This window comes from Leuciscus leuciscus, assembly GCF_965113295.1.
Source record: "Leuciscus leuciscus genome assembly, chromosome: 6".
Lineage (NCBI taxonomy): Eukaryota > Metazoa > Chordata > Actinopteri > Cypriniformes > Leuciscidae > Leuciscus > Leuciscus leuciscus.
The window spans coordinates 16,782,314-16,809,398 of record NC_138730.1 but is presented as its reverse complement, the minus strand read 5'-3'; the positions used below and the strand labels follow the sequence as shown (position 1 = coordinate 16,809,398).

Below are 27,085 nucleotides of genomic sequence, written 5' to 3'. Positions count from 1 at the left end.
GAAGAATAGGTTTTATTTAGAGGACATTTTTTACTGTAGAGGTACTTTGCATTCATTTGCCTTTTTTCATTGCCCCGAGGTGGGTAGAACAATGTTGTCCAGCACAAAGACAGGAAAACCCCTACCGATGTTTGCCATGCTCTAACAGCATCCAAATTATGAATAACAAGCCTGCTGTGCAAGACCCAACAGCACTGCAGTTTGTGGCCAGTTCTAGTTTGCATGAATTTCAGCATCGCCTACAATTTAGAGTTGCGTCGGCTGATGACAACACCTCCTACTCACCGTTCCGGAAAAAAGATCGGCGTGACTGCCCACCATTGAGAGGCGGTAACGACTTCTTCTCCTGCCCGACGAACGTGTCCCACCGAACTTTGTCAGTCCCACCGATCTCCTTCACCTTCTTAAGGCAGGTCTCAAGATAGTCCAGAGGGTCATCTGGTCGGTAGTACATCAGACCCGTCAGCAGACTCTGGGAAATCAGTGACAGATCAGGGAGTCATACTGTGTTTATCCATAATTACCATTGTAAATACCGGTAGCATGCGTTTTTTTATTATGTTCTAATCCAGTTTTCCATATACATACTAAGGGATACTGCAGACTATTTGATATTATAATATTAAAAATATATATATATATATTGAAAAAACATATAAAGATTCACACACACACGCATATATATATATATATATATATATATATATATGTGTGTGTATGTATGCATGTATGTACATACGAACGTGTATACAGACACACACACACACACTATATATATATATATATATATATATATATAAATATATATATATGTTTATATATTATATTTTGATATTATAATAAAAAATAAATATTAAGAAACAAAAATACATGTTTATATATATATGTGTGTGTGTGTGTGTGTGTGTGTACGTACGTATGTACGTACGTACATACATACATACATACATACGTACATGTATGTAATGAGTACAGCCAGTTGCAGTGTTCCACCTTTTCAAATGACTTTAACAACATATTGTTTATTCTTTTATAACTATAATCCATGACAGTTTTATGACCCCCATTAGCAACTACGGAACATTTAAACAAACTAATAAAAAATTGATTAACTAGAGAATGCAAAAAAAAGTTATTAAAATGTTGAAAAAGAAATTGTAAAGAGTGACAGCTCCTTAAATATACATCTTCCTATGCATTTGATATATGCTATAAATATACCCTTATGCAAATCATCATCATCATTCGCATCATATGGCCAGAATATTGTAAACAAACTCTCTAAGCAAGAGCACATAAATAAGCACTAATCGTATTGACACAGAATTATCCTACTGTTTTCATAACAATAGTAAAATAATAATTGGTCACTGTAAAATTATTAACAGTTACAAAATAAGCCTGTTATTTTCTGTAAGACTTGACTTTGATAATGCGTGCGCTTTTGACAGCACGCCTACCATAATAAACAACGACACGATCGGCAGCTTTGTGCGTAAAAACGCAAACACAGTAAAGGGCGTAAATAACCCTCTCTAATTGATATATAGCATATATAACCTAATCTAATACAACACTCAGCAACTCAGTCGGCTTACATTATTTACAGCATGCAAAGCCTTCACATACCTTTAAATCAACCATATATACCTTTTAATTATACATCATCAACTTTATAATGACCCTTTTAATAATAAATCAACAATATAGGCATACGCTTTTGCAGTGAGACATCCCGATGCTAGTAACTTCTTCGTGTTATTATTTTAATTTGTAACGGCTATGATGTGGAAACATCTTTAGGTTTCACCTCAACAAAAGTTGAAACACAAATGCTCACCTCAAACAGCTGAGGTATCTCTCTGCTGGAGAGGTATTCCTTCGCGTCGTTGGTGTTCATGTCTGTTTCGGGAGAACTATCGATGCTGTTGAGTTGAGTGTAGAATGTAGAATGTTGCAGGTTCACGAATCCGTGATGTCGTTGCGATCTTAAAGCATTCTCCAAGTGCCGACTAAACTAGGTGGACAAAGACAGCTTCGCTCTCAGTAAATCTTTGTGCATGTTACATGCTTGATCTAACCTCTTCTCTCAGTGTCTCACTTCAGTGTTTGAATCCGCCGACACAACGCGATACACCTGCGCGCCGCTGGAGAGAGAGACTCGTGTTCGGCCAGCTGATGCGCGCGTCCTGGCGACTGACGCGCGTCTCACAGCAGAAACTGGAGCATGTTAGCCAGAGAAAAAAATAAAACACACACTTAAAAAGTTTTGGTAGGCCTTTTTACATTATTTAAACCATAAATGTAGTTTGAATACATCTTGAATTGTGTGGGCACACAATGTTTACAAAACGTTTTCAAGCAAATGCCTATATATATTTAATATGTTGCATTAATTAATAATTAATAGTTTAATCATTAATATTTTACATAATATATGTTGTGTACAATATTTTAACATTCATCCAATCCACAATATGTCATAATTATCTATTTCAATAAAATATAAATTTAATTGTTTAATTTAAAAACGTTATGTATGTGTGTCGTGTGTGTGTGTGTGTGTGTGTGTGTGTGTGTGTGTGTGTGTGTGTGTGTGTGTGTGTGTGTGTGTGTGTGTGTGTGTGTGTGTGTGTGTGTATTCATCACCATCGTCATGAGGGGGATGTTCTTATTTATATGATATAATTTCCTGATCGATGGTATTATTTTCCCATTACAGCAATATTTTGTGCGTTAGTTACATCAGACCTGCTTTAATTTGGCTTTAATATATATATATATATATATGAAGAGTTCAGATGCAAAAGCCTCTAAATGCCATCTGAAATTTTCTCATAGAATGATCATTTTTATCAAGCTCGTATATTTAAATTCAATAATTTCACTTAAATGGCAATGAAGATTACCTATTAATTGTCATTTAAGTGAAATTACTGAACTTAAATATACAAGCTTGATAAAAATGATCATTCTATGAGAAAATTTCAGATGGCATTTAGAGGCTTTTGCATCTGAACTCTTCATATATATATATATATATATATATATATATATATATATATATATGTTTCATCAGTGGGACTACATTATATTAGTATGTAACCTAGTAACACTCTGACTGACATAATTTTCACAGTTAGTGTCACACAGGCACCAAATGTTCCATGATGGATTTTGACATTTTTAGCCTCCATCTGTCCTACAATCTCACTTAATCCATCGTCAGTGTTCATTTCTAGGTCAGTGTTTATTATGATAAACAGGTCCTATAAATATAGTATCGTGTAAATTGTGAAAGGTGGAATTCTCAAGCATCCATCATGTGAGATGAGATGAGATGACATGTTTAATCTGCTGTATAATCCTTGTTGCAATGCTCTTAAAAGGCAGTTAGCTAATTGTGGGTAAATTGTGAAAACATTTTTTTTTTTTTATGAAAAATGAGTATGATAAACATTTTTCAATGCCCCATTTTTGCTTGATGCTTGCACACTATATACAGTTGATAATATGTATGCTATTTACATTAAACAAGACCAGGGATGTTGCTTAAATGTATGGGACATGGGACAAAAGCATGGACAAAAGTCCTATGTGTGGGTCTCTTAGGCCTATAGGGTCCAAATAACTATGATATAGCCAACCACAGATATTTGCTATGCAAAATAATATTTTGCAAATAGATATTTGCTATTTTTACGATAACTGCACAGTGACATGGTGAACAAGCCAAACCTAGGTTAAGTAAGAGCTGTTACTATATCATTTTTGTGATAATGCTGTGTTGACCAATTAGCATGCACCATTATCTGCTTTTATCAAAAGTAATGGTTTATCACTGAATACTATATATGCATTAATATTCAGAATATTTATTATTTCTATCGTCATTAATAAAACGTAATGCATAATCATATATTCATATGCGTCTGCTTCTAAATATATGAGCAGAGGAATGACTTTTATTTCGGGAAAATGGGACTTTTAATCAAACCGGAAGTGAAGCGCTTCCTGGTTGCCGTTACAAATCTAGCCTGTCACTAAACCGGTGACGAACTAAAATGGATTATTACAATTTAATGGCAATATGTGCATGTATTCAATTGCTTGTTTTCATACCATATGTATACAGTAACCATGTTGAGGTAAGTGTCTTTATTAATAGCTGTTGTAAAGCGTCTCTTTGATGCATTGAACTGGCAGTGAAGCTTTCAGCAGTTAAGTTAATGTTCTCAGCTCAGCATTAAGGTTTCTCTTTTAACATTTATTTTATTATGTTATGGCTGTCTTATTGCCGATTTATTACACACACACACACACACACACACACACACACACACACACACACACACACACACACACACACACATTACTGTCTAGGTAGGTAACAGTTAGCTCTCTAGGTTTTGAAACACAGCCTGTGAGTTACATTATGATGACCAGTTTGTTGTAAACAGCACATCTCTGTGGGCATTTTGATTTGTTTAATCCGTCGACTATTTATGTCATTATTGTATATCACAGTTTTCTGTTAAGATGAAAACAACGCACAGACTTGTCTGTATTTATTTGTCATCTCAGGCACACTTTTGTAAAGCATTTTGAATTAGCAAATGTAAAATATCATGTATGTTGTTCCGAAATGGTTGTCAAACATAATTCATTCCAATATATTGAGTTGACAGTGTTGTAATTCTCTCTGCAAGACAAGATATCTTGTCATCTTCAAAATTAATCTTTCAGTCCTTTCTTACATTGCATTTGACGTGTTCATATTCACAACAAGTTCATAAATTTCACAAAAAAAATGGCCACAATATAAAATATATTCACAATCTAAATGTCAAACAATATACATAAATATATAAAATTTTACTGTAGATTCAGTGGGCTTATTTTAAACCTAACAAATCTTTTTGTGACATGCTTAATAAATGGGCTTCTCTGGTGAAAAATAATTGCGCTTCTTTATTATTCTGTATCGAATATGCATGTGTATTGTACTTCAAATCTTTAAAGCATATTGTTAAAAACTGTTCTTGCAGATAATATAATATCAATGAACTAGAAGACCACTTAGATGACACTTTCACGACTGTTTCTTAACACTCTTAACTACAACTTTTAAAAAAGTGTAACATTTCAAGAAAAATGTTTACTTCACACACAGACAGTAGATTTTAAATCATCACGCTTTAATGTTTTTTTTATGCTTTTTATTTTGATGTGTTTACTCAAATAATAATGAACATGTAAAGTACTAGATTATAACTTTAAATGTAGAGTGTTATTTGATTCGATAATACACTTTAACCATATTTCAAAGACAATAGAACTAATAATGAAATTATATATTAAGATTAAGCCAAGTGGGTAAAAAAAAAAGCACTCAAATTAATTGCATTTATTATAAATTTAATCTATAATACAGTTGTGTTTAATTGTAAATAACATGCATTTAATTGTCTGAAAACATTACACTCAGTTTGCACTTAAGTATGTTGTTTTAAAGTATATTATTTCCATAATAAGCACTCTTAAAAAAGAAAACAAAGTATGCTAAAGTATAGGCTACTTCTTTTGACAAGGATTGTGCTGTCTTTAAAATCTATGTCACTTGTTTTTTTTTTATTAATATATAAAGTGTTGACTATTATGCTAGTTTTAGTTTGAACTAGTTTTAAAGTTTCTCCAGTTAAAAACCTGTATATGATGTTTTACATCACATGACCTTCTGATACAGCCAGCATTCAAAGTCGAAGCAATTTTTGCTTTTAGCATTTTGCGACCATATTACTTCCATAATATCAGTGCCTTTCATAAGCTTTCATACATTGGCTAAAAAGGACAAAGTCTCTACTAATGGCCTTAATTTGCTTTTCTTTTCTCCTTGTATTTGCCTGAAAGAGAGAATTTTCACATTTCACAGATTGATTAAATTAATAATGCAAGCTAATAGTCTGCATTAAGGAGACACAGTACACACATTTACAAACAAATACAAATGAAAGTGAATTGAAATCAAATATTTCAAATGTACTTAATGTCTTAGAGTCTTGCTCATCTGTACACCATTAATTGTGTAATAATTGTATTTTCTGATTGTTGTTTAGACAAAAGCTGGACAGTTTTTCAGCAGTGGCCACACCAACAACTGGGCAGTCCTCGTAAGTTTGACTTTTGAGAATTTTGAATGATTCTTAATGAATAAATTCATAAATACAACAGTATTCAAAGGCCTCATGACTTTTCCATTGTTCGTGATTTACTGTAACGTTATACGGAAAGTTAAACACTTTTAAAAATACTTTTTTTTATATAAAAATTTCTGCCTGATAAAATATTTTAGAACTTGGCTAGTAAAGTAGGTTATTCATAAAATGCATAAACATGCCCATCGAATTACATAATTGTATTAATTTACATAAATTTTTTTTTTTTTTTAAATCAGACTCCTCATATATCCAGGTTTTTCAAGACAGTGGGAACCGTAGCTCTTCTAAGAAAAAAAGGGGGGATTAAAATTATTAGTCATAAATTATTTAGTTAATTATTGTTAACTTAAACTAATCAAATTTGTTTTAATGTAATTAAAATAAAGCTGAAAATAAATTAAATATACATTTAACTAATTTAAATAAGTTTAAATTGAAGTTTAAAGTACTAAGATTACTAAAACTGAAATAAACATACATTGAAGTTATATACAGTATATTTATGAAAACTGGTATATTACATTATTGGTTAATGCTGTTTAACCATTGTTTTAGGCTGCTCTTATAGGTTTTGTGAAATCTTGGTCATAGTTAACACAGGAATTTACTGCCAGTTAGCATTAATGTAATAAAGGGTATGAATAAATAAGAGCACATAATAGGAAAGACAAAAAAAAGGGCAATTTACAGGTATAACAGATTATTTGACATTGTATTTATTTAGAGTTACAACTTCACAACATGCTTTCGTAATTGTTGCTTCGTCTTCTAATCATGCTTATATGTCTAGGTCTGCACATCTAGATTCTGGTTTAATTATCGGCATGTGGCGAACACGCTGTCAGTATACAGGAGCGTAAAGAGACTGGGCATTCCAGACAGGTAAACTTCAGGTCATTTACTTCAATTAGGCTGTAAAGCGTCTTATCTGGACACAATTAAAAAAACGTAAACTGGCCTAGTTGGACCAATCCAACTATTTTTCTCTCCTGGCATCCTCATTATAGTGACACATTATTTAAATTGACCTTTACCTACTGTTTTCCATTGCTTAATTTGTATTGTCCAGAGATAGCTGCATGTTCGCCCTTTTGTCACATTGAGGCAGTGATATTTGTGTCTCTAGCCGCTGTAAAAGTCTTCCTGTCCGCTCTGATTAGATGTGTTTGCTCTGCTTTCCCAGTCACATTGTGCTGATGCTAGCCGATGATATGGCCTGTAACTATAGAAACCCCAAACCAGCCACTGTGTTCAGCCATAAGAACATGGAGCTCAATGTGTATGGAGACGATGTGGAGGTGGATTACCGCGGATATGAGGTGAAGCTGCTCTTGCTTTAATATTGGATTTTGAAAGCTCGTTTTCAAAAATTCTGCTAGTTGTTTCAGCACATAAAAATGTTTAATGAAAATAGTTCTAAACAAAGTCAAAGTAGAATCAACCATTGCACTTTTCTGAGAAACACACAAGTGTTTTTGAGTGAATCAGTTGAGTGAATGATTGTTTGACTTGTCACCGGTCTGCCATAACAATATATGATCTACACTGTCACTGTAAAATCCATATGGCTTGCCTTTTGTGACAGTTATTTCTTAGTTTAAAGGCATTTCTTTTTGTTTTGCAGGTGACAGTAGAGAACTTCCTGCGAGTCCTGACAGGCCGTCTGCCCACCAGCACCCCTCGATCCAAACGTCTGCTATCAGACGACCGCAGCAACATTCTCATCTACCTGACAGGTCAGACCGGTAACGGAGTCATTGCTGGCTGTTTTTTTTTTATATTTCTTATTTTTCCTGATTCTGTGACCCTCCTTTTTCACAGGTCATGGTGGAAACGGCTTCCTGAAGTTCCAGGATTCGGAGGAAATCAGCAACATGGAGCTGGCTGATGCCTTTGAGCAGATGTGGCAAAAGAGGAGGTAATTATACAGTGGAAATGCAGTAACTCTCATATATTTGGTATGATTTCATCATTATATACTCTGTTTTTACCACACACAATTTCATTGACGTGGTCAGACATGGTGTTGGCTCGTGGTGAAAGATCTTGGCTGACAATTGAATGGTTATAGGTTTGAATCCCACCATTGATCCATGATATCACTGTTATGCCCTTAATTGAGTTGTTCCAGGGACACTGCCACTACAATGAGTGTTTGAAAAAATTATTTGGATAAAATGTACATAGAAACTAAATTGGTAAGACAAATTAACAAATTAAAAACACCAATATGCTAAAATACTACAGTTAGTTCCAGTCTTTCAATTTGATTAGCCGAGTGTACGTGTACATTCTAGGACAGTGGTTCTCAACCTCTCCTGCAGGGACCCCCTGACAGACCATGTTTCTGTTTTAACCCTGAAATGGCACACCTGATTCAATTAATTAAAGGCTTAATGAGTAGTTAACTAATTGATTAATTGACTAATTCCTACTCTAATAACTACTCATTAATTGAATCAGGTGTGTCATTTCAGGGTTAAAACAGAAACATGGCCTGTCAGGGGGTCCCTGCAGGAGAGGTTGAGAACCACTGTTCTAGGACATCCTCAGACATATGATGAAAAGGCATCATGCCTTAGACTATTTATTTCTTTATTTATTTGACAGAGACAGTGTACATTAATTAGCATTGCTGCAATTGCACCAGAATTAGCCAAAAGGCTATTTTTCATCCGTTTTCCCTGGACAGATCTTAAAATTGTCTACATAAAAAAAACACAATAAGAAGATTACAGTGAACAATACAAATATAAAAAGCAGTAAAACAGATATAACTCTTCAAATCCTGTTGATAAATACAGTGTACAAGTTTACTATAATACAGACATTATGTAAAAAAAAAGAAAAAAAAAGAATTAATATTATACACATTGACACAGCAGAGACAAAAGTGGCAGCAGTTTGGGTTGAGGGAAGATACATATTCTTATTAATGCTGACATGTCTGATGTGTTATGAGCCAGTTTTTTTTAGATGCTTTTTAAATAGAGTGTATGTGGTGAGTATGTGGTGACTAAAAGGCTTCAGCCATTGGATGAAACGGCATCGTGCCTCAGACTGAAAGACTTCAGGTCTCTGGAAAACAACGTCAGTGTCAGGTTTCGTACAATTAGGCATCGGACAAAACAGCTTCTGACAAAATGCATCGGACAAAACGGACTCAGACAAAATGGCATCGGACGAAACGGACTCAGACAAAATGGCATCGGACGAAACAGGCTCAGACAAAATGCATCGGACGAAACGGACTCAGACAAAATGGCATCAGACAAAATGCATCGGACGAAACGGACTCAGACAAAATGGCATCGGACGAAACGGACTCAGACAAAATGGCATCGGACGAAACGGACTCAGACAAAACGGACTCAGACAAAATGGCATCAGACAAAATGCATCGGACAAAACGGACTCAGACAAAACGGGCTCAGACAAAATGCATCGGACGAAACGGACTCAGACAAAATGGCATCAGACAAAATGCATCGGACAAAACGGACTCAGACAAAATGGCATCGGACGAAACGGACTCAGACAAAATGGCATCAGACAAAATGCATCAGACGAAACGGACTCATGTTACATAATATGGGTAAGCAACATAAAAGGACACGTGAAGCAAAGTGCAGTTTAAACATTTATTATAAGGCTAATTAACGAATGCACAGCCCACATATCTCATTCAACAACTCTCAACAGATGAAAATAACACTTAAACTATACTGAAATCAAAATACACTTAACAGAGACTAACAAATAGATCAACAAAACATCAATTAGAACACAACTTGTCTTCAACGGCTGGCCTCATTCACCGCTGCGTGCCTCATTCTGTTTCACACTCCTCTTATATACTCAGCAGGAGCCATTAGAGCAACGGGGCACAGGTGCGCAGGGGCGGAGCCTAACACTCCGAAGAGAAAGAAACTAATCAGAGCACAGAAACAGATAAATGTGTGTATTATGATTATCTTCCTTACCTGAAGAAATATTCAATTCCATATAGACCCAGCTATAGATTGAGACACACTGAATATCCCTCCTTCACTGTGCCAAACATCTTCAAAGAGAGTGGTAGACGTGCCTTTAAATTTAAAGCCCCTTCAGACTGGAATAGCCCGCCTGGGTCTCTAAGATCGGTCACTTCCTCGTGTTCCTTCAAAATATCGCTCTTTACTTGCTTGCAAGCAAACTGTTGCTGTAAATGTTTTCCTCGTGTGACTGGACTTTTGTTTTATATACCTAAATATGCAGGATACTTTTTGCAGGGGTGTCGGTGTGCGTATGTATATTATGTGTATATATGTATGTATATACATATGTGTGCGTAAGGGATAAATGTTGTCATGCCTCTTAATACTGCAATATGTTTTATACATGGATTTGTTTTCAATAAGGAGTCGGTGAGCCGGGTGGTGCGGGCGATGCAGGATGAGGGAGAGCTTTACTGAGTGTGAATGTATATGTGCTGTATTATCTTTGTCTTTGTCTCGAGGACCCCCTCGAAAACGAGATGCTTCATCTCAAGGGGTTATCCTCCTAACAATAAATAAATAAATAAATACATTTCAAGTAGATACGCACACTCACAAGGTATGAGTGTATTAAATATAAATACAACACTCATAAGGCTTAGGCCGTAACACTCAGACAAAATGGCATCAGACAAAGGCATCGGGCAAAACGGGCTCAGACAAAATGGATCGGACGAAACGGACTTAGACAAAAAGGCATCAGACGTAAAGGCATCTGTTAAAACGGACTCAGGTGGAAGCAAGTGTGAACGTTTTGAATTGCCCCGCCTCAATGTGACGTCACTTCTCAGCAGTCTGGCCGGCGTCTGGATGTTCACTAACAGTATGTTGCTGCAAAGATATTTCCAACATTGTTTTACCCCTAAGCGAAGAACAAAAAAGAACTTTGCAGTGAATATATCGGGGCCTCGAGTCCGTTTCACCCGATGCCTTTTTGTCTGAGGCCATTTCGTACGTTGCCTAATTGTACGAGACTTGACTCCTGAAGCCTTTCAGTCTGAGGCATGATGCCTTTTCGTCATATGTCTGAGGATGTCCTAGAATGTACACCATACGAGCGGCATTCGAGGAGTGCTGATGTAACAGTCCAACAGCACTGAGACTTCTCTGTTTCTATCACTCTGCTTGTCTACGCGTGTGCGTTTCTGACGTGATGTCTGTCTGCATTAGTGATGGTTATCATTCAGTGGATCTTTGCAGGTTACATTGTTATGAAAGCAATGACTTTTATAATTCTTTACGAGCAAGTCATTGAATAATTTTTTTTTTACTTTGTTTAAAAATAAATATTTAGCATCTAGGTCCCCTCTTCCTAGGTCACATATATTTAAAAAATGGGGGTTCGCATCTTTGACACCTTTTACACCCAAGTTAGTTTGCATTCCTGATTAATTCAGGAATAAAACCACTTACTATCTTTATGATTAAGTCCATTGAAGTATTCACACAACTGATTCATTCATAACCACTGATTTATTCAGTAACAACACTAAATGTTTGATTCTGCTTTGGTTTTATTTGGAACTATTTTTGCTGGTGGAGGAAAAATAAAGTAATTAGCAATACTGAGTCTAAATGCAAGTTACTCAATACAAACGTTAATTTAATGTGTATTAAACCATTGTATAAAAGCACACTTCCAGTCATATCATCAAATACTTGTTCAGCTTAATCATTGTGTAAATGCTGCATTTGAGAGCAAATTACAGTAATTGACCAAAACAAATCCAAAGTGCCGTCAAAGCGCAACACGAACCATGCATTCTAGTCTTCATTGTTTAGCTCATACACACAGTATTGATGTACATGGCTGAAGCGCTGCAGCTGCCTAACATATTAATTGTGTGTTATAAATGCTCTAATAGGCTGTTTAGGTTCCAGCGCTGTGTAAATATTGTAGGCATGGTGTGAGGTGCAATGAGAGCTTCCTCTCTTCCCGTAGAGCACAGGATGTTTTGTGCCTGTCAGTGTAGTAATTGCAGGCTTGATCCAATAAATTAGTGAAGCCCCCTTTTGTGCTTCATTGCTCCCCCATTACATCTCAGGTTCATGCCATTCCAAGCCGTCTCATTATCTCGCATTCGCTCGTCTGAGATGGCCTGAAGTGGTTTCTAATTTTTATTATATATATATTTATTTGTGAATGGAGCAGTAATGGGCGCTGGGTTCTTGGTTACCGTGGCGACGGCTTGTAGAGAGTGCTGTGTTGGTTGTACAGATTTGAGCCCAGTGCTGCAGGTCATATCTGTCTCTTATTACTTCACAACCAGCTTTAATTACAAATGATATTAGACTGCAGCATTATAAATGAAAAGTGGTTTAAAGCTGACAACTAAGAATCGCCTCGCTCTAAAACGGCCTTCTTTCTTTGCAGGTACAACGAGTTGTTGTTCATCATAGACACGTGCCAGGGAGCCTCCATGTATGAGAGGTTTTACTCGCCGAACCTCATGGCTCTGGCCAGCAGTCAAGTGGGAGAGGACTCGCTCTCAGTGAGTCAAACCTGAGGAACACCTAAAAAGTACCTGTGTTGTAGCTGTTGAATAACCTTTAAAAAACATTTACATGAAAATTATAGACAGAAAGGGTTTGGGGGATTAAATGGATAGGAAATCACAGGGATTCGGGATGTGATGAGGTTTGGGATCAAATATATACCTCTTAAACAAGCACCAAGGTTTGATGTGTCCCTATAACGTGTGCTAACTGCTAGATCACATTTTGTGATTTAATTTGTTCGAATACAGTTCAAAAGTTTGGGGTCAGACAGAAAGTGTTTTTGTTTTTTAAAACAAAATTAATTCTATTCAATACTGCAAGGATGCGTTAAATTATTCACTAATGACAGTAAAGACATGTATGATGTAACAGAATTTCTACTTCAAATAAATGCTGTTCTTTTGAACTTTGTATTCATTAAAGAATCCTGAAAAAAATAAATGCATCACTGTTTCCACAAAATTATATTTAGCTTTGCCATCAAAATTAATAAATAATTTTAAAATTACATATTCAAATAAAACAGAAAACAGTTATTTTAAATGGCAATAATAAAAAAAGACAGTTTTTACAGTATTTTTTAACAAATAAATATATACTTGGTGAGAATAAGATACTTTTTTCAGAAACATAAAACAAATCTTACTGACTCCAAACTTTCGAATGGTAGTGTGTCTGAAAATTTGCCCCAGACCAACTACTTGAGCAATGTTAATCTTTTTAACGAAATTATTGATGAAAAATTATTGCTTTGTCTTCTATAGCGCTTTATTTTACAGTCCTTCTCCCCATGTACATGCGGTGTATTACAGTGATTACACTAACTGGGTAATAACTGGGTACTAACCTTGAGCCTACTCCTAAACCTAACCTTAAAGGGTCGGGTCAGAGGTCACTCTTCCGCTGGAACTAGACTCGCGAAGCCAGTGATTATAGTTTATAAAGTTTGAAATATGGATATTTTTCTGTATGTATTAACCCCCTGGAGCCGTATGGATTACTTTTATGATGGATGGATTCGCTTTTTGGAGCGATTTGGAAAATTCTGTCTCTATTCACTCCCATTATAAAGCTGGGAAGAGCCAGGATATTTTTTAATATAAGATTGCGTTTGGCTGAAAGAAGAAAGTCAAATAAACCTAGTATGGCTTGAGGTTGAGTAAATTATGGGATAGTTAGAATTTTTGGGTGAACAAACCCTTTAACCCCTATTGTTACCTTATATTACCCAGTATTTTCTTAGGTTAAGGTCACCTTAAGTACACGCACTGTAAAATAAAGTGCAACCATTTTGACATTATCTAAATGTATTGAATATAACATGACAAAATGTTATCAGAAAATGTATTGCAAGCATTTTACACTTTTGTTTTATCTAGTCACATTGGACTTGTGTGTGAACATACTTGCAATACACACTAGACTAGATTCTACATCTGTACAACATGACTCTCTAAAAATCCCTAAATATGAACGATTAAAATAAGTTTTAAATTATTAAAGAAGTATAAAAGATTGGGATTGGTTCACCTGTATTGTTCTGTCCTTACAGCATCAGCCAGATTTGGCAATAGGGGTCCACTTGATGGACAAGTACACCTTCTACTTACTGGAGTTCCTGGAGGAAGTCCACCCTGCCAGCCAAGCCAACATGAATGATCTGGTAAGTGTCTGTGTGCATGTGTGTTTTGTGTTGGTGCCTGTTTATAATTCCAGCCAAATAATATGGAGAATGCAGATGCTTTGTCAAATTTTCTCTGTTTTTTTTTTTCTTCAATTTTTTCTGATCTCATAGTTGTAAACTAGTTGTAAAATTCTACAGGAGCATTTCCCATATCCACAGTGCTGGTACAAATTGAACTTAAAAAGCGGCGGTTACAAAGACGCCCTGTCACCCCAGATGAAAAGAACGGCCTTGGGGACCACAAGTCTCATAACGCACCACTTTAAACAGAGCGACTAACACAGGCTTAGGTCAAACAGCTTTGAAACAGTCAGGAGGGAGACCTTTTCTCTGAAGGCCTGGGCGAGCTTTAGTTTCTCTCCCCTTCATCTGAGTGGTTGGAGTCCCACCAACTCCCACAATCCATTTTAATCTCTCCTGCCCTCCACATCCGCTCTGCTTGGCACAGTGCTTCCCAGATCAAACAGGTCCAACAACAGCCTCTTTTCTGGTTGCTTTTTTGTTCCCTGTGCTCTTCTGACTCTCTCTCTCTCTCCCCATTCTACTGCATTAGCAGTGATATTATTGATTTCCCGTGGGAGAAAGAGAGAGGTTTTAATGTTGATAGAAAAGGGCCACTTGATCTTTCATGAATGATCTTTCACATGAATGATCTCTTTCACTCTCATCATCAGAAAGATTGCAGAATGTCTTTCTGGCTGTCACTGTGCACTGGGAGTTGTGATAGAAAATAATGCAGTTCGTTTAAATCAGATTCATTTGGCTTAATTCAAGTATGCGCTTGAAACTTGTTTCTGAACTAGATGTTCAGAGAAATTACATTTTGGAATCATTAAGAATCATGTCAAGTTTGATTTATTTGATTTTATTCATCCTTAGCTTTTTTTGGGGCAGTCGTGGCCTAATGGTTAGAGAGTCAGACTGGTCACCCGAAGGTTGCGGGTCCGGCAGGAAGTGACTGAGGTGACCTTTAGAAAGGCACCTAACCCCAATCGCTCTCCAGGCACCGCAGCAAATGGCTGCCCACTGCTCCGGGTGTGTGTGTGTGTGTGTGTGTGTGTGTGTGTTCACTACTCACTGCTCCTAATGTGTGTGCTCTAATTTGGATGGGTTAAATGCAGAGGACAAATTCCAAGGATGGGTCCACATGGGTTGCATGTGTGTGTATTTACAAGATAACTATACACAGTACATATATTATGTGTAAACAAACTTTTATTTTGGATGCGACTAATCGTGATTAACCGTTTCACAGCCCTAGACGAATTATCACAATTTCTGTCTGAACACCGATGTTTTAATTTATAGCTGCACTTTCTTTTGATTGACACAACTAATGTTAGCCTTTTTGTTGATTAGCCTAAGCGCTGCTGCTTATGAATTTCACAAGCTTATTTATTGTATTAATTATTGCTTTCATTTACCAAACATTTTTAAAGGACTTCATTCTTGTTGTGTTTGGTAAACTGAATTAATTGACTCTGATTAGGTAGGCCTGAATCATGTTAAAGCAGTTCACAGTGATGCAGTCGCTATGGTTAGCTGATATGCCTCTGCACATATTCTTATAAAACAACTTCGTCCACATTACTGGTCTTATTGTGCATTATTCATATGTGCATATGTGCAGAAAAAAATGCCTCCATTTCCCAGTCAGAAACTCGATTCCCAGCAGGTCAAAATTTACATCCTTGCCACAATCAACTGCAAACCCGCATTCAAGTCTGGCTCCATTTTGATTCGGAAAGTCAGACATTATTGAATCTCATTGAATATTCAGTTTCACATTGTGGAAACAAAATGTATTGTGAATGCAATTTAATGTCTACTTGAAATGCGAGTCCCCCCCCCCAACACACACACACACACACACACACACACACACACACACACACACACACACACACACACACACACACACACACACACACACACACACACACACACACACACACACACACACACACACACACACACACACACACACACACACACACACACACACACTTTCTTGTACATCTATCTTTATGAGGACATTCATTGACACAATGCAATCTCTAGCCGCTTACCCTAACCTTATCCATCACAACTAAGTTTGGTTTTCCACTGTGTAAAAGTTGTACCTGTACCTGCTTCCAGGTACTTTTTTTCGTATCACCTCCGGCGAGGTTCTAAGCGAGCTGAGGTGATACTAAAATGTGACGTGAAAACACGGCAGACTGCTGATTGGTCAGAGAGAATCGTCACTATTCACTGCGTCATCATTGCCCGCGCCAGACGGAGTATCCTGAATAAAAAACAGCAAAAACAAAAACAAAAACATCCAAAAACAGCATACACTCAATTTCCTCCATTGTCCTGTGTGTGTGGGTAGCGGGTGTGTCTCGCGTAAAAGATTAAGTCACGGCAGTTTCCTGCGGAGTCGCTATGACGACCAGGTACTATTGTGGAGGTACTATCTGCAATGGAAAACGGAGCGAAAAGCGAGCCGAGCCGAGTCGAGTCGAGTCGAGCTGGTACTGGTAATGGAAAAGCGCCATAAGTGCCTAACCCGAACCCTTACCCTAAAGCAACCCTTAACCTAATTATAACCTTATCCCTAAAACCAAGTGTTGACCCTCAAACAGGCCTTTAAAGGGGTCTCAGAAAGTGAGGACCGACCACTTTGCCCTTTTTGTCCTCACTCCAATGGTCTAAAACTCAAACTGGCCCTCACAAAGATAGTTGTACAAGTACACACACACACACACACACACACACACACACACACACACACACACACCTCATTCCAGCTTGACAGGATTGGGTCTTAAATGATTTCATCCTGAGGTCACACTAAAAAGGATGATTTAGAGTTTAGAGTTTATATTGGATTAAGAGTAAAAGTCCCAAATTGCGATGTATTAAATGTTTAGATAATGGCTTCATCATTTGGGATGGAATCTATACAGGGTTAAAAACATTTTTTTTTAACATGAAAATAACCTCCATTAATGATCAGCCCAGTTTTAACAACTGTTAGGGCCGGTTCACACAAAACGCGTTTTTGCTGTTAAAATCGTGAGACGCTGTTCAATGGAACGAAAAAATGCGCAAGGTCTAGAGACACGTTTTTAAAAGTTGAGCTTCTTTTAACTTGAGCGGCGCGTTTTTTTAACACTGTCGTGCGCGAGACGCTGCAAAAGCCGCGAGACCAAAGCACAACGATTAAAGACGTTTGTCTAGCGCGTTTACATTGAAAAACAATGGAAAAGTAACGCAGTGGAATGGAAAAATGCGTTCTGTGTGAACGGCCCCTAACTGGTTAAATTTTCATGGCCGTGTTTCATCTACAAGCACGTTATTATAAATTTTCCGTCTTTTTTTAAATTAGAATTCACAAGATCACATATTAATGACACTTTCCTGCACCCCATTGCTGGATGTGCGGGAACAGATGTTATTTAAATGGTAATTTTTGTTCTTTTCCTTTGTATTCATTTCTGACAGCTTCTAATAAACTGCAAAAATCATTTGGGAATGAATGCTCTCTTAGAACTTGGCAACCCCTAATTAATCTCTTTGTTCGTGTTTCTCGGTCTCGTTTGACTGATAGTATTGTGTTTGTTTCAGTTTAAGGTGTGCCCGCAGAGTCTGTGTGTGTCCACTCCAGGCCACCGTACTGACCTGTTCCAGAGAGATCCGGGGAGTGTCCTCATCACTGACTTTTTCGGAAGTGTTCGTAAAGTGGAGATCACCAAGGACACTATCGATCTGACGTCCCCTTTAGAAACTCCAATGCAGAGGTCAGTCGTTAGTCTCTAAATTATCTTGAGGATAATTGTTTCCTGGAAACATGCAGTGCATCTGCTGTAGTAAATTGAGTATATTAGCCCATTCAGTGTTGGCTTTTTTGGGACACAATGTACAGTACGCTTATATAATGCAGTTGGCTTAAACTGACTTTATAGTCATTGAATGCCAATTTGTGGTATAATGTGTGTGGCCATGAGGATCATATCTGTGCATTTAAGTGACAGACTAGGACTTGCATAGACTAGTCGACGCTGTCGGAAGCCATTGAGTGTTCAAGTGCGCAGTTACCATAACTTCACATGTTGACACACTTGTTTTTGGGTGGTAATGTGAGGGTATCTGCAGGTCGAAGTAATGGGCGTGCCGAAAGGTCTTTACAATTGATATATGGATTTAAGTCTTATTCTATCATAAACTATTTTGAACTGGTTGAGTGAAGATCTAAGTGATATGAGCACAGATCTGTTATTGGTTTTATGTTGTATAATACGTCTTTTATTGAAACCAAGCTCCGAAAACGACTCGTTTCGGATTTTGTCACAGTATGATGTAATAGTGCGACGAAAGACCACCTCTGCAGAATCAGATCAACGCCCACTTTTACGACATGATCTATATATATATATATATATATATATATATATATATATATACACACACACATATAGAAATCTATATTCCAAATAATTTATTGATTAAATATTAATATCAGTTGGATTTACTGATAGACAAATGATTTGAAATAAATGAGAAGAGATGGAAATGAAAAGTTTGATAGTAACAGCAAAATTAAAGGCAGTTATTGTGAGTAAAACATTTATAGAGATGAAACATTTATTTTTGTGAATACTTTTGATATTGTGTTTTCTACTTACATTGCTGAAATGCTTGAAAAAAGTGCAATTTTGATGATCTATTGTGAGATTAGTACTAAGAGTTTAGATCATTTACACTTGCTTGTAAAAATTGCACCAAATAAAATAATTAAAAACCATTTTAATATGAAAATAATAATAATAAAAAAAACAATAATAACAATTCTATTATAATAAAAAAAGTAAAAATAGTTGTCCCATCCCCGGACACATGTCATTGGTAAGGCCTTTTTTTATTATAATAGAATTGTTATTATTGTTTTTTTTATTATTATTATTTTCATATTAAAATGGTTTTTAATTATTTTATTTGGTGCAATTTTTACAAGCAAGTGTAAATGATCTGATTCTGCAGAGGTGGTCTTTCGTCGCACTATTACATCATACAATGTTGCTTTGTTTAGCCTAAAAAACAAACAGGGGGAAAAAAGGGGGTTTATTTGTGCTTTTAGGAAAAATTATCTGTGAGTGTTTTACTTATAGCTGTCTCAGCATGTTAAACTAATATATATATATATATATATATATATATATATAAAATGTTTACACACTTGCTTTGATATTTATTTATTTTCTTCGGTTCGGCATCGTTTAAGTGTTTTAAATGAGCTTTTAGTGGTTCGAGCGGCAGTCCTAATTAAGCCATTTTGAATGTTCCGGAGCAAACGGTCTCATTTAATGAAACATTAGATACATTGTGGCTGTTAACAACTTTGTTAATGATATTGATTCTTCTAATGACCCAATAATGAATTTGCATACTGCGGCCGGTCACCATGGTTACTGTGAAATCTGCCAAATCAGGTCACACAGGTTTCCAGTATGATAAATATGACTGTACAGTGGTTTTTAAAATACTATTTACTTCCAATAACAATAAGACTTCAGTAGTAGTTTAATATACGATTTGAACAATGCTTATAAATATTGTCCTTTTTTTCCTCAATTGTTTGAACAGTCCATTTTATCAGCCAAAAATGCTAAATATAGTCATTTTCTTATAGAAAGAGCCATTCCTCAAGCTATAAACACACGTTTCAAATCTGTTAAACCTTTTTAAAACTCTAAACTCCATTTCAGCATTTTACGTCATGTTTTGCATGTGCTCGTTTAGAAAGCATAGCATTAAAAAAATAATCACTATTATCATGTCGCACGTCCTGATTTTGCTGAGTTAGACGCGTTCCTGGGTCAACTTATGTTGCATAACATTCCTGTCCGAAAATGTAGTCCTAAACCTAACCCTACCCATAACTTATCCCTAAAATCAGAGGGAAATGATAGTTGGATAACACTGATGTAGAAGCACCTATAACCTTGATTGTAAGTCTAAACTGTAAACTTGTCCCTTAAATCTGATTGGTTGATTGGAATGTTGTTCCAGGATCAACAAACATGTTGGTCCAGGAACATGTAGTACTTGGTGAAATCAGGTTCTGCTATCATGTCCTCTCAGCCTAAACCCGAGCATAATCATTCAGACAGCATTCAGAACCTCACTGTGAATAAAGTTGCCACAAATGGGTCCAAACAAAGTGCTGGAATGAGAGGAAATGTACAAGAGGGTGGAGGCCATTGAGGACATCAGCCTTAGAAGAGATCTGCGCTGCTGCAGTTGACCTTTTCTGAGGCGAGCTAGAAGGAATATAAAATATGAATATGTGCAGGAAAATTGTAAACGAGCACCTAAATTGCTGAATCAGAATAAATGTGTTTTTTTTGTGTGTGTTTTTTTTACATTCGTCTTACAAAAGATATTTCTCTTACTGATGTTGGTTGAATATTTGGGGAATTTTGTTATATATATATATATATATATATATATATATATATATATATATACAGGTGCTGGTCATAAAATTTGAATATCATCAAAAAGTTGATTTATTTCAAGAATTTAACTTAACAGGTGAAACTAATATATTATATAGACTCATTACATGCAAAGTGAGATATTTCAAGCCTTTATTTGTTATAGTTTTGATGACTATGCCTTACAGCTTATGAAACCCACGAAATCAAAATCCCAGAAAATTAGAATATTACATGAAATCACACAGTAATTGCACAGTAATACCATGGTCATTGAACCAGGTTTTGGTTCTTTTGGCAGTGTGGACAGGTGCAAATCCTGCTGGAAAATGAAGTCAGCATCTCCATAAAGCTTGTCTGCTGAAGGAAGCATGAAGTGCTCTGAAAATGTCCTGGTAGATGACATGGCTCCCCAAACCAACACAGACTTCACAGACTGTGGAAACTTCACACTGGACTTCAAGCATCTTGGATTGTGTGCCTCTCCATTCTTCCTCCAGACTCTGGGACCTTGGTTTCCAAATGAGATGCAAAATTTCTCATCAGAAAAGAGGACTTTGGTCCACTGTGCTTTATTAAACCCAGAGTCAACGCAGCCGTCTACCAGGACATTTTCAGAGCACTTCATGCTTCCTTCATTTTCCAGCAGGATTTGCACCTGCCCACACTGCCAAAATAACCAAAACCTGGTTCAATGACCATGGTATTACTGTGTAATTACTGTGTGATTTTATGTAATATTCTAATTTTCTGGGATTTTGATTTTGTGGGTTTCATTTGCTGTAAGCCATAATCATCAAAATTATAACAAATAAAGGCTTGAAATATCTCACTTTGCATGTAATGAGTCTATATAATATATTAGTTTCGCCTGTTAAGTTGAATTCTTGAAATAAATCAACTTCTTGATGATATTCTAATTTTATGACCAGCACCTGTATATAATATAGGCTATATATATAATTTTTTTTCATTGTGTTTTCATTCATGTCCAAACCTATAGTTCTTTCTAATACTGAAGTTTTTTAAATTTTTTATTATGCCCCTTTTCCCCCCAAAAAAGCACAAACATAATACTTATGACAATAATACTAATAATAGCAGAACAACTTTAAATAATAGCTCATAAAACTTTTCAGAAATTATTTAATTTGACTTGCTTTGATGTTTATAAATATACCTAAAAAGTCTGACTTAAATTGAGGAAAATATATTTAAAATAGACTGTATAATTTTGAGCTTTGTAGTTTTGATTTTGATCGTGTGGTTATAGTTTCAGGAAAAGTGTCTGAGCAGGAGAATAAATGTGCATGTTAATAGCATTTGCAGGCATTGTGTTGTGAAACATGTTGGCCACAAGATGGCAGTAGTATTTCTTGGTTTACTAATCTAAAAAGAAAAAGAAAAAAATGTATCTGCTGTCAAACTAATCTGTAATGCAGTCTGTGTGTGGATGAGATTAGATAAACATATATTAGATTCTAGCATCATAGTAAAGTGAGTTAACTTTATCTGTAGCTCTATTGGACTAGCAGCAGCATGTATGATTAAAATCACTTTGCCTTTTGACCTAAATCTGAATCAGCACATTGTTTTGCTTTTGACCAGAAAGCTTATTTGCATAATTATTTCATTATTCATTATATCAGGTCACAAACAGATTATGTAAACATAATTAAAAAAAAAATTCTAATCTTCAAAGATAATTTATATCTTATAATGTATAAAAGCTAATTTAGCTAAATAGTTCAGGTCTTCCATGTCTTGTCCTCTCAATTATTAATTTTGGTTACTGTAAAAACAACATTATTACTGTTTGAAACCCAATATCCATCCATCCATCCATCCATCCATCCATCCATCCATCCATCCATCCATCCATCCATCCATCCATCCATCTCTATGCATGCCTTGTTTTACTGCAGGGGGGAATTAGTCCCATCAAACTGAATTATCTTGCTTATTTATGTACTTGTTGTAAAATAAACAAAATTAAAATCTGCTGCAGGCTTACACTTGGTAAGTTATTCTATCGGCGTGACACAAGCTGAATTGCTTGGATCCACTAGAGTCTTCTTTAAGCGTCTTTTTTTATATTGGTTGGCAGGAGAAAAAAGGCTTTTTTTTATTCATCTTTTTCTTTCAAAAAATACCCCAGTCTAGTAGAAATTACTCTTCATTCATAAACTATGGAAACGGGATTTATTTCTCCTCATGCTAAACCATTAGACTGTATCCACTGTTAATGTCACATGACTAAAATGACCTGTCAATCAAAAGAAAGCAGACATAGCAGATGCTTGTGATAATAATTTAAAACATCACTCAATTTCCTGGTGAAACAACTTCTCTCTGGTGACACATGCAGGACTTCTTCAACCATTTAGTCCACTTAAACCCCGCCTCTTTTCTTACAATCGCATGCAACTCCTCATTCAGATCTGCTGCCATCCAACCAACATCTGATGAACCAAGTCATTTTTTCTGTTCCGCTAATCCATTTGTCTCAGTATGTATGTCTCAATATAGAAGAAAAGATTAGACGTCTGCTTACCTGCATCACAAATGTATGTGTTGCAAAAGGCATGACAGTTAAAAAATAATACTAATAATGGTGAGTTTTCATTTTGTTCTTAATAAGTGATATTTCTCGCATGGTAAAAAAGGTTAGGTCACCGGTTCGTCAGCATATCCACTGAACCAGCTGTCAACCAGCGCTACAGTCAAGAGTCAACTCTGTCTGTTGATTTGGGAAAGGGGAGTATTCTCTTTTGTCCCACTGTCACGGCCTGTCATGACTCGTATACCGGCACGTCTGTGGGTGAAACGGCAGCATATGCACCTGAGGGAAGGTCTCTGTCCCGTGTCTCTTTGCTGTCTTACAGCTGTCATGCATGGCTGGCGTCTCCCTCTCTCCTCTACCATCAGGCTGCCTTGACAAGGACATCAGTCCACTCTTTAATGCCTGGTCACCTTGCTCACTCTATCTGGGCCTGTGACCCTATGGACTAGTTGTGTCACATCTGGAGAAATGCATGTCTGTCATGTGGCTGCGGCGCGCTTGCGGGACGTCAGGGGTGGACAACTTTCACTTAACCTTCTTTAAAGTATCAAATATACTGAGTACTACCTTTGACTTTCTTTATTCTGTGGAACACAAAGGGGGAACTTTCAAGTCAAGTTTCAAAAGAGAATAATGCCTTGACAGTATCATGGGTCATGAAATATGTACAGTATATAAATTAACTGGATACTTTGTTAGGTATTTATACATATAGCATATGACCGCATTATTTGACGAACCAGATCATTTAGAACAGATCATTCATTCCAGTTTTGAGAACCAAAATAGCTCATTGATGACTATTAAAAAATATGAAAAATAAATTGTTGTAATTTGACTGTCCCAGGCCATTTTTGACATGGCACTTTATACAATACAGATTGCTTCAAAGCAGCTTTATAGTAATAAACAGGAAAATAACAGTATTAAGGTTACAAAATTCTTCAATTATGTAACAATTTCCATTTGACCAGTAAAGCAAAGCTTTCTGATGCATTAAGAATCGCATGATATATTATTCTGACTTCCATTTTTTCGGGCTTACACTTTTGGGAAATTTTTTCTTGCAAACGTAGGGAAAAAAGTTCCCAAAATAACCCGATATGTACAGTACTGTTCCGTCTTTCTTTTAGCTGCGCTTACAGTTTTGACACGATTCTCTCACTCATTGAGTTTTGCAGACGTGAGGAGGAAGGCGGGTCCACCTTCTCTTTGTAGCAAATCTGATTGGTTCTATACCACCGAGACATTTATCTTTATTTGGTTCAGCATTGTTCTCGCTGCCGAAATGGTACTTTTAGCGCACGCATACACTGACGTTAAAAAGTTTGGGATCGGTACGATTTTTTAATGTTTTTAAAAGAAGTCTCTTATGCTCACCAAGGCTGCATTTATTTGATTAAAAAAAAAAAAAACTAAAAAAAAGTAATGTTAAATATTATGAAAATTGTAAATAACTGTTTTCTAATTGAATATTTAAAATATAACATTGATAATAATAATGAATGTTTCTTCAGCATCAAATCAGCATATTAGAATGATTTCTGAAGGATCATGTGACACTGAAACTGGAGTAATGATGCTGAAAATTCAGCTTTGATCACTGGAATAAATTACATTTTAAAATATATTAAAACAGAAAACAGCTATTTTAAATTGTAATAGTATTTCACAATAAAAAAAATAAAAAATAAATCAAATAAATGCAGCCTTGGTGAGCATAAGAGACATTAAAAATCTTATATTTTATATATATATATATAAACTGAATTAAAACATGGTCCTTCATAAGCTGTGTACCATTAGGCTAGACTCCCATGTGTTCATACTGAATTTCGAGCTGGTGCGCATCATTTTACCGTCATAGACAATAGTGTCAACCCCAGCATCGAATTATATTTCAAATGTAGCAAAGATGGTCTTCAGAAAAACAACAGAAAATGTCACGCAGATTTGAAACGGCATGAGGGGGAGTAAATGATGACAGAGTATTCCTTTTTGGGTGAACTAACCCTTTTTAGCATACGTAGTAGAACATCACGTTCCCCAGTGTTTAAAAGCAACACAACTCTGATTTTTCCCCTCCATGAGACGTCTCTGTGTAGTGTGACAGTAGATGCGTGACGACGCTAAATCATTCTGTAGCCATCCTGTTTTCCGCCTCCTTTCCTCCGCAGTCTTTGCTGCTGTATTAGAGGGCTTCCATTAGGTAAATTAAGTTTTACAGAGGAGGCTGGTTTAATAGACTCCCCACTCGTCTTTATGATACGTGCCCACTCTTTACGAGATTGTATTGTAATTCAGGTTTGCCCAGGGTGATGATGTTGACTGCCTAGCGCTGGTCTCAAGTCTCAAAGTAATTAAATGTCAGGTGATGTTACGGAATGAAAAATAAATCAGGAGGTGCGGCGTGGGCATAAAAGAAATGAAAGTGTGCTCTCCGTACACACTCGCCCCCTCTCTAGACACCTTCTGATGGTTTTCTTTTCATATGCATTGACCAAAACTCTTTCAATTGAAAGGTCATCGTGAAAATAGTTGCAAAATTGCTGTGACAGATTAGCCTCATATTTCCAAACTGCTTTCCGAGGAAAGCATCACTGCTTAGGGTTTTAACAAAAATCTGAAGGTGCCTTCAAACTAGCATTAATTTACAGTTGCAAATCCACTGGAGGCCATTAGATTTCAGTGAGATTTGGCGATTTCCAGAGCATGAGCAAGGACTTTAAAGTCTGCATGAACCAAAAGTTGTGACCAACTTCAGTATTGTGACATATTTTTAAAGGTCCCTTATTTCAAAAATGAAATTTCCTGGCTTTTTTCATGATAACTGAGGTCTAGGGGTTTCAAAACAGTCAATCCACAGACAAATGCACACAGCCTGCATAAAGTAGTTGTGCCTTTTCACGAGCCGTTGTGACTTCCGTATAAATGTGATGTCAGAACTACTCAGTCATCGCCTCGGTCACCACCCCGAGCACTGCCCACTATCCCTCACTCTTTCTGCCCAAACCCAGACAACATCGCTGCTGAGCAACAGCAACACAGAGACATGTCGAGAAAATGCTGTTCAGTCGATGGATGTAGAGACCTGCACTCCCGCGGGACCCAACGCAACCGAGTGCGTCGCGCGACTAGATTTGATGGGCGAGTGCGGGCGGTAAGGTACTCGTGTGTGTGCGGGCTACACAGACATATGTGTTGATTTCTTGAACGCAATGGCCAATGAGATGCATTTAAGATAGAATCCACTCACCGCTTAAAACTGAGTTTTTGTTCTGGCAAATCCTCTGATTAGAACAAACGAAGTGTTCACATTATGAAAGATTTCTTGTGCAGTCAGCTTCATTGACAATAATTCTGTCATACCAAACCATGCCTATGCTTGCTTTTATGTTAAATGAATAGTGGTTTGTGAATGTTTATGCTTTAATAACAAATAATTTATCACCATCATAACAGGTGTTTTATTTACCTTACTTGTGAGCATCACTAAGCCACAGCAGGCTACAGCATACATGACCCTAGTCACTTGTGGTTGGCCTGGCCGTTGGTCACTCAGAAAACAACAGGCCAATCAGAAGAGAGGCTCATGAATATTA

General features: G+C 36.5%; 2 protein-coding genes across 3 annotated transcripts in view; one reads left to right on the top strand and one right to left on the bottom strand.

Moving 5' to 3' along the window:
• ak5 (adenylate kinase 5) overlaps positions 1 to 2,252 on the bottom strand; it is a 97,596-nt gene extending 95,344 nt beyond the window's left edge. The window contains exons 1-2 of one of the 2 annotated variants that reach the window (XM_082174012.1): positions 1,841 to 2,252; positions 286 to 472 (exon numbers count right to left, since the gene is read on the bottom strand). In XM_082174012.1, coding sequence (XP_082030138.1) covers positions 286 to 472; positions 1,841 to 1,900 — 247 coding nt within the window. In that variant the 5' untranslated portion in view covers positions 1,901 to 2,252. The remainder of the gene's footprint in view (positions 1 to 285; positions 473 to 1,840) is intronic. The other variant, XM_082174013.1, reaches the window with a different exon arrangement.
• A 1,756-nt stretch (positions 2,253 to 4,008) lies between these two features.
• pigk (phosphatidylinositol glycan anchor biosynthesis, class K) overlaps positions 4,009 to 27,085 on the top strand; it is a 49,409-nt gene continuing 26,332 nt past the window's right edge. The window contains exons 1-9 of the mRNA XM_082174066.1: positions 4,009 to 4,148; positions 6,117 to 6,170; positions 7,009 to 7,100; positions 7,402 to 7,537; positions 7,843 to 7,954; positions 8,040 to 8,136; positions 12,630 to 12,747; positions 14,307 to 14,417; positions 18,051 to 18,223. Of these exons, the coding sequence (XP_082030192.1) occupies positions 4,065 to 4,148; positions 6,117 to 6,170; positions 7,009 to 7,100; positions 7,402 to 7,537; positions 7,843 to 7,954; positions 8,040 to 8,136; positions 12,630 to 12,747; positions 14,307 to 14,417; positions 18,051 to 18,223 (977 nt within the window). The 5' untranslated portion in view covers positions 4,009 to 4,064. The remainder of the gene's footprint in view (positions 4,149 to 6,116; positions 6,171 to 7,008; positions 7,101 to 7,401; positions 7,538 to 7,842; positions 7,955 to 8,039; positions 8,137 to 12,629; positions 12,748 to 14,306; positions 14,418 to 18,050; positions 18,224 to 27,085) is intronic.